At 43.4% G+C, this 12,711-nt stretch overlaps 1 protein-coding gene across 1 annotated transcript; it reads right to left on the reverse strand.

Moving 5' to 3' along the window:
- Positions 1-1,065: 1,065 nt before the first annotated feature.
- On the reverse strand, positions 1,066-2,044 carry LOC135171043 (rho GTPase-activating protein conundrum-like). The gene is given in 4 exon segments (XM_064137331.1): positions 1,066-1,154; positions 1,157-1,425; positions 1,427-1,797; positions 1,943-2,044. Coding segments are annotated over 4 exon segments (831 nt in total).
- Between the last annotated feature and the right edge of the window lie 10,667 nt (positions 2,045-12,711).

A 12,711-nucleotide genomic window follows, 5' to 3' on the forward strand; every position in this document is an offset into this window, starting at 1 on the left:
ACTTTAAAAAAATGGAAAAGGGGTAGGGGGAATTTACTCCCGTCCTAATGGGATCTAGACAAAGTCAATGCCTATCGATCGCGATCAAAATCAATTCAATCGGGGGACGCGTCTGCGCGGGAGCGTGAACGAAAGAAATCCAAAATTAACCCTTCTTTTCTAAAAAAACGCAAAATGAGGTGGAGGGAATTCGCTCCCAACCTAATCAGATCCGAACCAAGTCAAAACCTATCGATCGTGATCAAGACCATTCCGATCGCATTATGCGTTTTCGCGAAAGCATGAATGACAGCTCAATATAGGCTTCATATATCGAATAATGTCAGTTGTCAATCTTTCCATTGTTTTCAACAAAAATCCCGAAAAGGGGTGGGGGAATTTCACTCCCGTGCTAATGGGATCTTGACCAAGTCAATGGCCCTCGACTGCGACCATAACCGCCTCGATCGCATCACGCGCTTGGACGGGAGCGTGAACGAAAGAAATTGAAAGATCAAAATAATCCTTATTTTTTAAAAAACTCAAAAACGGGTGTGGGAATTTCGCTCCCAAACTAATCCGATCTTGTACTCGATGACATCTATCGATCGCGACCACCCCCATTCCGATCGCGCTTACCGTTCGCCTGGGAGCGTGAACGAAAAAAAGTGAGCACACACACGCACACACACACACACACGCACACACGCACGCACAAACGCACACACACACACACACACACACACACAGACAGACGTCACGCTAAAAATCATCGGGGGTGTTCTCCTGGTCATGAAACGTCGACATTTCATAAAATTACGATTTTTTATTTTCGGGGTGAAACCAATAACTTCCTATCGGGAAGTTAAAAACATGATTTTTTTCATCGTATAATAAACTCGAAAAGGTGGAAATATTCCAAGTTCCTGATAGATAAAAATTTATAATAAATTAACAACCTGATCTAGACAAAGACCTATATACTGAGGATGATAAAATCTTATAATACTCTGTCATATCTTAAAACTGGCAGAAAGGCACCATACATTTTATAAACAGAAAAGCAAGAAAAAAAAATTCGTTGTATTATTTTTTTCTGTACTTGCGATAACGCTCCTCGTACGGTCTACGCAACTGGCCGATTAAATTACTAGGCACATCCCACAGTTTAGAAATGCCTCTGTTACCTGACAACAAACAGCGGCCAAATTTACCTGAGCACTTAGATCAGTACGATCACGCGGATAAATATATCGCGGGGGAAATAACGAGGGTGCAACAATCATAGCAACATTGTGAATCGATATTATGTTTGAGCTCTGATTCTCCACGGCTAATTTGAAAAACGTTAGTAATTCTTTGAGGGTACAGCGATGTTCCACTGGTAGCAGTAATACCAGAAGATTCAAAGCGTACGACAATCCATTGGGATTCTTGACACCATGACTGATAAAAAGTATCAATAAGTTCAACTGTCAACAAGGGTTGTGGCAAATCCCTCAACAACTTTTTCAGCACAGCTGACAAATCATGACAAGGACTCCGTTGAAACAACTTATCAGTCTCCTTAGGTTTACTATAAAAGTCCATCTCTAACTCACTGCACAGTGCCTCCACGTTGTGTTTATGTCCACCGACCCTGAGGATACCCTCCTCCTTAACTCCACGCCTCGTCAATTGAGTCAGTAATTTTTGAAAAACAAGAGGTATATTACTCTCCTCATTTGTCAACTGACTATCACGAAGTAGCAATGTGGACAGTGAAACACCGAATAAAGTACCCATACTCATTACCCATTGAGTAATCCTATCCTTTTCCTATTCCTCATTGTAATAGGATTTTCAATTGGGCGGACAATGACGATTGTCACCGATTGATGGATATTGTTGATTATAGATGAGGTGATGATATGAGGAGTCGAATGAGACGAGTAAGAGAATCTAGGGAATAAAATGAAAATACAATGTTTTCACGAAAACCCCAACTTATGGAGAAATAGTGGATCATGCGTTTAATTAAATGTCCACCAGAGGAATTTGGGAAATTTAATAGAGGACCCCGCATGTTCACTACCCCTGTCAGGGATAGGTTTAGGTAATTATTCCATAGGCCATTAATTAATTTAATTCAACTCTGGGACTTGAGAACATCAAGTCCATTATATTTTAATGTCTTTACATTTTCAACCATTTGTTTTCCTCTTTCAGGAGCTCAAATTTTCAGAGTTTCTTATTAGACTGTGCCTTCAGTTGCTAACCTAGAATTGCACACAAAAAAAACAACAAAATCACGAATAAGAGCATAATTTCATGAACTACCGAGATTTAAAAAATTTTTGCGGCTTGAGCATAAATAACAGGATAGCCCAATAAATTAAAGATAAGTGAGAACAGGGTAGGCGTGTAGTAGAAGGAATTTGATTAGATAGGGATATTAGTCGTTTCGACTTGAGCAGTCAAATAAGTTAATAAATAACAAAAGTAACTTATTAATCAGGGTATAATCGATATATTCTGAGTAGAATGTTCTCTCCTTGGAGAAAACGAGGGAATTTTACGACTTGGAAATACCGGACCACTGAATTACTCATATTACATTTCGCCCGAAAATCATTCTTATTTCTGACTGATGAACTGTAGAATACAATCAGCCAGGAATAAGAAGGGGAGTGAAGGACGAAACGTAAAACAACAAAAAAATAGCCGTGTGTATCCTTGGATGTTTCAGGCTCGCAGGGAGCCCGGAAACACCAGGCGTGGAAATCACACGATTAGAGGGAGGAAACCGAATCCTAACAACTAAATATGCGAATCTGCGAATCTATCACACGGTGTGGCACATGATTACACATATCTATATAACAAAATTCCTAGAAAAAAAAACAAATCCTCACACGACACAGGTTGGGAATGAAAGGGATCTGTACTCAACTACGAGGCGATTGTAATTTCGAAGACCAATTAGACCAGGTAATTAATCGCCTCGATATACTAGACGGTACTCATCGACAGATGAGAGAATTGTTAGCAGAAACACCGGAGAGATCGAAACGAGCGGTCCTCGGATTTGTCGGGAAAATAAGTAAGATTCTTTTCGGGACAACGGACGAAGATGACGCGGGCTACTACGACCAATACATAGAATTCCTACAGAACACAACTAGGGAAAACCTAGCCCTTCTGGCGAACCAAACACACATCATTCGATCCGAATTCGTATCAATTCACCAAACTCTTCAAGGTCTGACTAGAGAAATTAAGACCTTGAACGCGACTGTCTACGTCGCCATCGAAAACATCCTCGAGCGAATCGATACTATGGGGATTAATGGGAAAATGGCGAGCCTTATATCAGCTTTCGACGCGGAACTGAGCGAATATGAACTGGACACCCAAATGCTGATTAACGCGATCCTATTCGCGAAAAGAGGACAATTGCACAGGTCAATTATGTCCCCAGAAAATATCCTGGACGCAGCTAACGAAGTAATTCGACATAATCCGGGGGTGCAGTTCCCGGTCCCCCTAGAAATCCCATATATCACCGAACTATTGACGGCCTATTTTCATAAGGAAAAGGTCGTATTCGTTATCACGATACCAGTACTTGAGCTAACAAAATATACCGTGTATAGACACTTGAAGTTGTCGACAAAAATTAACAATACCTCAACGTCTCTAGTGGCCTTTTTAACGCTAAGTTACCCCTACACCGCTATTTCGGAGGAAGCCAACACGTATCTCAAGCTTGACAGTGAAGACATCAACCGCTGTAAAACGGGAATGATCGGCCTTATATGCAAGACCGCACGACCCTTATACGAGGTCAATGGGAACAAGGATTGTGAGGTACAAATGATCTCCAATTCCCGTTTTTCCAGCTCCGAGATATGCGATGTACGGGTAAAATCAATGGACCGAACATACTGGGCCCGAATAGGAAATTCCAACACATGGGTTTTTTCCGTCGTCACGGAAGACGAAATACGAGTAAAATGCACAAGACGCGAACCCGCCACGATCATCATTGCGGGAACCGGAACAGTCACTCTAGCGCCGGACTGCGAGATCCGATCGCGATCCGTCACCCTCACCCCATTCTCAGAACTGACGTCGAACTTCGACCTAAAATTCGTAAACAGAGCCGTCTTCGACATCCCGACCCTACTTAATAAGACAATACGCGGACTCGGACCGAACAATTTGACGGAAATCTTGGGCAATATAGGCCTACTACAAACGGTACAGGTTGGACAGAACGACGAGGACAGCGTCACAAGGGACAGTCTCGGGCCGCAAGTCATTATCGATAAAGCCCGAGCGCTATCCAAACAAGGGGACACAAACAGAAGACTGAGGAGGGTTGAACACGGGTTAGGATACGCGGGGATTTCGCTAGGAATTTTTGGGGTGATTGCCGCGGCATGTTGGAAATTTTCCCTATGGTCGAAGGTCGCGATGCTTTGTGGGGGAGTTGGGGTTTGTTCAGGTACTCCAAGCAGGGAGAACGAGCCCCACCGACCGAGAACCAGGACCCCATCGCCGCAGGCGCCACCACGACGACCACGCGCGATAAAACCGAACCAAGAAGTACACCTCCCGATGAGGACGCTCGCTCGGGGGGAACGACCGGGGCCTACATCCACCATCACGGAGATTGTGGAGCTGGACGAACACATGGAGCCCGTCGAACCAGGTCGCCCAGTCGAGACAGCCGCCCCCCTCACCACCGAGCGCGCGCTGATTCCCCAAAATCGAGTCACGCACACCCAACAATATCAGGCCCTTCTGATGATCAGTGGCCCGCCGGAACGAACAGGAGCACAGGGTTGGCAGATCGTCAGGCCATACTGGAACGGGGAGATGTCTTACTCCAGACCACCCCTCCAACACGACCTGGGAGGATGGTAACCAGCAGAACCAACCCCGAAAGCACCTATCAACGACCTCGCTAACTTGCTCTTACGCTAATCCGAAAAGAGATAAATTCTGTTCTTGATAGGGATTTTAGCAATAAGAAAAACTGTAAGGGCAGGGAAGTTGATAGCCCTTTTGGCATAAGCCGAGGCCCATAAGGCATAGACTATATTAAAATTTCTTTCACTTAGTTTAGTACTATTCCCACCTGATTGTGAACCAGGGTAGCAATAGTTTTATCAGGGGAGTGTCACGTATTGGCCTCTGTCAATGCGTCGTTTTTTTTAGTATCGATGCCCAGATATTGGTCAGCAGTTCCACGGCGTCTTGTAGACGCTGTGGTTAGCTGCCCCAGTGTTTGGAGGATCGATTTACTCCCTGCAACGCCATTTCGACAAAGGACTGAACAATCCAACTGATGTTTAGGCCATTGTCAGCACCCAAGTGACGTCGCAGCAAGGATCGAATAAAGCAGTTTCAGGGTTTTTGGCACGTCCAGTATACTGTTTGACTGTATGAGTCTTGCGTCAATGATGACACAAGACAATATTGGTGCAAAAAGCCGTGGAACTGCTTAGAACAGCGATTTGGACTTGGAGGAAATTTAGAGACTCGCAGAGAGTCAGACACCTTCCAGCAGCAGACCAAACAGGGTCATCCACTGCTCGCAACCGCGCTAGTATGGTAGTATGGAATGGATTCTCGATTAGAGCCTCGCTGATGGAACTCTCTTCTACAAGTTTACATATACGTAATACCAAGTCTTCATTGACTCCACGTATAACAATTTCTGAAGTTAACAAAACAAAAAATGAACACTTTGCGATACTCTTCAGTTTTCCTATGAAAATCTTCTAGTATTACCTCAGAATGTGACTAGCTTAAGAGACCTTTGGGAATTAGTAAAATATTTTTCTTATTTTTACTCAAGAGAAAAATGGGAAATTGCTAAAAAAATCTGATTCTCTCATGCCATGTTTTAACATATTGATATTGTAGTTCGGTGGATTACAATTTACAGAAAAATAGTCACAAATGATATTTGAAATAGTTTTTTCAATCAGGGATATTGCGATGACTGAAAACGTGACTTAGTTCAACTAATCAATCACAATGTACTCATTATCTAAGACTTTGGTGTTGGCAATCCCTGGTCTGCAGAAAGTCCCGGCTAGCCTAAAATTGCAAGAGGGATCACTTGTCTCTCTCAAAAATACACAGTAGTACATGCGTAGTTTGTGTGAAAATGGAAGAATCAGGAACAAAACTCAGGAATCAACCACTAACGTCCCAACCTCCATCAACAAACAATATTAACTTTGTTACTGTGTTAACAATTCCATCTTCCTGACTTCTCCATCAACCCTCATCCCCAAAAAAGTCTCCAGGAAAAAATCGTGGGACTATTTTATAGCGCCCGCCTAATGAACGAGATCTCTTTGCACCAAAAGTTTATAAATCTTATAATGAGGTAGTTTAACAGTCTTTTCTTCCCTAGTCCTATCTATGTAGAAAAGAGATTGTTTCTTTTTCAGATAGGAACTCGATAAATTGTTAATATTTATCTCTTTGAACTCATTGGCAGATTTTTCTTTCGAAAGGATTAGATTTTCTAATACATGTTGTGACGAGGCAACATAACCTTAGAGGTTATGTTGACATTCCCCTCCGCACGCCCCCTATTTTACTAGTATTTACGTACTTATTTATTCACCGTTGGAGAACCCTTTCCCCTAAATCCTTCCCCCTCCCCCGATCCCCTACTAACCGCGCTCGGACAGCGCGAGAACCATCGCAAAGAAGCACCACTGAAGGATGGGATGACGTAGGCCGTCCCCCTCCTTCCCGCGGTCCCCTACTCGCCACGCTCCCACTTGGAATAAGAAGCGGATGACGTAGCGCCCCCCCCCCCGCCGCAGGCCCCTGTTCATCACGCGTTGCAGGACAATGGGCGCACACGCACGTTGCGTAGTGCGTCACCCCGCCACCCCTCGAGCCCCCGAAGATGCCCATAAGCATCTATCGGTGGATCAGGGGAAGGCGAATATCACACCCCGGAAATGGACGAGAATGGGCCGAGGACCCCCGAATACTTCGAAGAGGTCCTGAAGTGGCTAATCGATCGCCACTCGTCGTTCAGCTGTCGATCAAAGTAATACAGTGCGCCCCGTTATCTAATATAATAAATCGAGGACAAATAGTGAAGTGGCCCAGGATCGCCCGAGTTAAAAGAGAGGCTCCTCTGGACCAAAGACAACCTTGGTGGACCCTAGGAAAAAGGTGGACACCCCCTAGAAAAACCCGGAGAGAAGACAGGGAAAATCAGGACAAAAAGCATCACCCGAGTGAGTACCCTTTCATTCCCCTCATTACCCAGCGGCGTCATTTCCTCCTAATTACGATTCTCGGAACCCTTCCAACGGTGTCAAGTAATCCTATTCTTTTTCTAGATATTATTAATATTATTATTGTATCATTATTATTATTATTATCATTGGATCCCTCAATTCTCCCCTTTTCCTCAAATCGAGAGCCACCCCCTTTTTCTTTGTATAAATTCAAAAGTGGTCCGACAAGTGACCTGCCCGCCCCCCACCCCTGAGAATTCCCAGAAACAGGCATTCTTTCAATTGTGGGGGTGAGCAGGTGAAGGATAACGCCGGGTCGGGATGTGAACAAACGTTTATTATTTAAAACACTATTGTACAAGGGTGAGAGTTGGCCTTAAGCGTGGCTTGTCCTCTCGATGGTCTCCGTATGATGTGATGTATGATGTGTCCAAGTGCTGGCTGGTGAGTGACTGTTGAGTGTGGAAAAATGTGCGGAAAGTGTGGGCGTGCGAATGTTTGGGAAACAGGAGAGGGGATGCTAGGGATCTCGACTGTGATTGGCTCGGCATCGTATTCTCGACACGTGACGTCGTGATGCCGGCTAAGTGCACAGGAAGGTTGGGTTCTTTGCTGGGACAGTTCTGGGGTGTTCCCCGGATTTATATGGTAGGGATGGCGTCGGTCGGGTAGGTAATTAGGATAAGTGTTTTTTTGGAATTTTTGTCTAGGAGGTCTAGACAGGATTGGGGAATGCCAGGCTGTAGTGGCGACATAGTCACCACACAATTATTATTATATTTTCAATTAATTGTACTTTGACCCACAATATTGTAATTCCCATAATTATTATTTGGAATAAATATATTTAATGTTAACAGCCTCTGCCCCTTATTATTTAATATTTGACCCGCCCTCTAATTAATAAATAATAATTAGATAAAAGGTCACACACTACGCCAATTTATAAAGCAACTGACGGCGTACATAAGTCTCACCCGACCAACCCAGCGTCAAATGACATGTTTATTCTCACCTGTAAACTGTACCCAGATTCAAATAAGTAGGGAAGTCCTCCAAACAACAGCCAAGACTTGTTCCACGGGTAATGTCCGCTACGTCCAGTTCAATGAATACCGTGTCCTGGCAGTTCAATGTTACTGTTATGAGTCCGCCACATCCGAGTTTCTTGCATTGTTTTACATGAATAATGTCGATGGCCTTCTCCAGATTCCTAAAACCATGGTCACAAATTGTTTGGTGGCTAACAATCAAATACGGCATATTAGTCGTTTGACCAATGGAACAATAGATATTTGAACATTCCGTGGTTCTTTTAGGTACTGGCTCGCCGAAGAAATGTTGCCAGACATTGGCTAATGAGTCCTCGGCATTTAGGGTAACTGGTGTCAGTCTCGTGGAATTTTTAGACGGACGTAATTCATAGTGAGCAGCTAATAGAGAACAGCGTTGTTGGAAAACTTTCACCAAAGATCCGTGTTTCAGGAACTGTGTCAGGAATTTGAATAATCCTACCTCTGAGGATTCCACCATGGTACGATAATGTTCATTATCATAAACTGCATAGAGAAAAATGTGGATGAAACTATCGAAGGCACATGTATTTATGACGTAGATTCCTGTTCCATTCAGTTTGACTTCGGGACAGTGTAGACCATTCCGTAAGAAATGACGAGGTTTCCTGACACTGGTCTGTCTGTTCATGTCTGCGATCTCGGGACATGGTTCAAAGTAGCCACCGCGCTTCCTCTTTCTCCGTGCTTTGCTCGATCGATGGGGATTTGGCGTGAATTCTCGAGGATTTCCATTCACTTGGTCAATTAAGAGCATATCCAGAGGCTGCGATGAGTCATTACTATTCAAGTCCAAGAAAGTGCTGGAAAATTGAGGTTGTTCTATCACTGGCGTTGATGGTTCTGGTTTTGAGGGATTAGAATCATTAATTTTGTGTTTAGCGTCAATCAATGGTTGATTATTATTGTTGTCTGCATGAGTTTCATCAAGTAGATCTCCTTCAACAAGTTTTGGTAATCCAGCATTTTCCAGCCCAAAAATATCACAATCAATTTCTTGTGTGCACAATTGAGCGCCGAATGATTCTTGTGATAGCTCCTCAATTACGACGTAAGCATCGCCACATTGCCATAAAAATCCATTTTTATCATTCTTAATCCCTCGCCATCTCATTTGAGAACGAAAATCTGAATCATTAATGAATTTGACGTCTTCTGAAAGTCCATTCGGTTCAGGGTGAAGAACATCTGGAATAACCTCATCCCTGGATTCAGGCTCAAGAACATCTGGAATTACCTCATCCCTGGATTCAGTCTCAACTTCTGGAATTACCTGATCCCAGTCGCTTTTCTTCTCTTCTTCACTCTCTAGATTCCCTCTGTCGACCTTCTCTTTCCTCCTTTCATTCTGATCTGACTTAGTGGCACCATTTTCTCCAATCGGCTCCTTCTCGGTCTTCATTCCCTCACATGTATCAAATGTCTCGTGTGCAAACTCTCTCAAATTGGCTCCTAATTCTCTGACTCCAGCCGAGATGTCATCTACATGAGCTCGAAAGAAACGATTACAGCTGACAGGTAATTTCGTCCCTCCAAATAAACGATGTTTGATCTCATTAAAATAACCCTCCTGCGCCGCAGTCGAGGCATGTGACTTGTCCATTCCCGGCGGTAGCACAGCAGAGCTCCACAGAACAAATTCTTTACCAATTCGTTCCAACTCTACTACAAGAGGAGGAGGATAGAGCCCGTTCTCTACATTCCCAACGATAGTTTCAGGATTTTCTGGCTTGACGGGAGAAATCAATTCTTCAATCCACTGATGAGTCAGGGTATTATTCTTTGTAGAAATTTCTTCCAGGAGGTGCTGAAAGTTGGCCGTAATTTCCATCGCCGCGTTCTCACTGTGCTCCTGTAGATTGTCGATTATGGGACTACGCAGAGCAATATATTGCTCTAGTTTTGCTCGGGCCTGGTCGGCCGTAATTTTTCTTATCCCCAAATGAATACTACGGTTGACCAGTGGATTTGTCTTCTCAGGCAAGTCAATCCCATGATCATTCACAGGCATTAACGCCACGAGACAGATGAGAAGGAAAACGAGTTGGAACTCTTGTATCGACTGGCAGTCAACAAGCAAAGCAATCGTTAGGAAAAGATAGTCTTGCTTATCTGCCAAAACTTGCGCAAATGAGAAGTCTTCTTTTTAAACCTTATGGTCAGTACATAAAGGAATATATGACCTGTGAAAGACCCAAGAGCTTTCTCAAACTTCTTCACCAGTGAACCTGTTGCATCTGCCATGACGATTGAATTCTTCACTAGGCGACAGTACTGTCTGTATGAGAACACCTGTTCCGGTGTGCAATACATTAAGTGGAATGGGCTCAAGGCTAGCTCAATGATGATGTGGGAGTACCTTGGATCTACGGTAAGATCTCTGAGTATCGTCAGTTGATCTCTCTTATCCCCCGGGAGGATACCATCAAGTTTTTGTTGAGCCTCGTATCTCGCCTGGCGATATATGTTGCCCGGGCGAATGTTTGATGGAACTGACTGGCCAAAATCCATACCTTTACGGAGCAACTCCCGCTGATAGTTTTCCGGCCATTGCTTCAGTAGCTCTTGAGCCACTGAAGCTCTCTCTGAGCCTCTTAAAGGGCGTTTGATATCTTCGTGAGACTGACCGCGGGTGTCACGTGCTCGTACCTTCAAGGTAAGTTTGCCATTGACGGGCTGCTCATTGGCACTGCCGGAGAAGACATTTCCACACTTTTCACTCTTACAGATAGCGTGGAAACTTAATTTGAAAGAGCCACTTTCCTCAACACGAACTTGGGACCACTTCGCAATCATGGCACAAGGGATCTTGTACCTTTGATAGAACGCATTACTTATCACGTAAGGCCAGACACCTGCCTTTAAACGTGTTGGTCCAGGCTCTGACAGATTCTCTGGTTTTATTTTCTCCCAGTCTTCAGGTGACAGGAAGATATCGAATTCTTCTAGACAGGGATCAATGTTTTCACGCTCAAACACGTGATTAGTAGGATCGAATGAATCATCTAAGAGAGTGGAACATTCAGGGAGAGTGTCATCGAGCTTCGCTCTGCTCCGAGGCCGTGATAGGGGTGGTGGTGTTGTGATCCAACAAATTTTACGAGCCTCCTGCAGGCAACCGTTTTTGTTGTCTCTGACATGAGTGTATACAGAGTGCGCAGTCCACTTCTCCTTGAGCTCCTTACTCATTTCCCTCCATACTTTATCTGATGCCACGGGAAAATCGTTGGTTTGTAATATGTCCATAAATTTGATATAATATTGTATGACTTGATGTCGTTGAACCTTCGGAGGACGGCCCATTATCTGGAATACATTCATCATACCATGATCTGCCGATATCAATAACCTTGGATCATAACTTGCAGATATCAATAATCGTGAGATTCATGAGAAAGTGTAGTGAAGTGATAAAGAAGGAACAAAATTTCTTTGCTTCCTGTCCATTTGAATGATAAAGCGACAAAAACCGTGAACTTTTGCGATTCTGCCACAAAAAGTGAAATTAAAGTCAACAATGAACTGTTCGTGAAGAATTAGTTATAGTGAGAAGTCGAGAGACCGTTTTGCTCTACATTGACTTCATTTTCTGAGAAAAGGTTTTCACCGTGCATACACTGCCCTTCGACATAATTGAGTACGAATCGCTAGATAATTTCGCTGGCACGAAATAATAATAAAGCTAAAATCAGAGAAGGTCAGGTCATCGTCGCGACCAATAATCCAGATTCTAACCTATTTTTGTAAATCATCCTTGTCATCGAGTGGATACTCACCTAGTCTCAGAGGCTTGGGTTTTAGGATAATATATGTACACTTCCGAGGTTTTAGCAGATTCTGTTGGACACAGCAACATCGGCCCATTGCATTTTTATTGGGAAAATTGGAGACGTGGGATGTTCAAATGAGTTTATCTCCATTGAATTATGGCCGGTGAATGTGATTGATTATCGATAGAGCGTTTATGACAGGAGACCATACGTGCTCCCAAGGTGGCGTTGATACCATACCACTTGTCACACGAGCCTCGTATGCGATGATTTTATTATTAATGATAATTATGAAACAAAGGGTATAATAGTTCTTAATACCAATTGGTTATAAATATTCTCGTTCCATAGACAAGTGATTCGAAGTGTGTAAAATGCTATCAACAGATCAAAACATTCGCCATAACCTCCAATTGATACACTTTGACGTAATCTACTTTAATCAACGTGCAATTAAACTTGAAAATATTAAACTACTCAATACTTATCCAATTTTCCAATCTTATTGTAGGAGTATGTCATATTGTCAGTACTACTGAATATCGCGAATACCGAATCAGCTGATGCTGATGGTATATATGTGGTATCCTACCACACCGACACCAACGACGCGAAATTAAGATG

This window comes from Diachasmimorpha longicaudata, chromosome 18 (assembly GCF_034640455.1).
Source record: "Diachasmimorpha longicaudata isolate KC_UGA_2023 chromosome 18, iyDiaLong2, whole genome shotgun sequence".
NCBI lineage: Eukaryota > Metazoa > Arthropoda > Insecta > Hymenoptera > Braconidae > Diachasmimorpha > Diachasmimorpha longicaudata.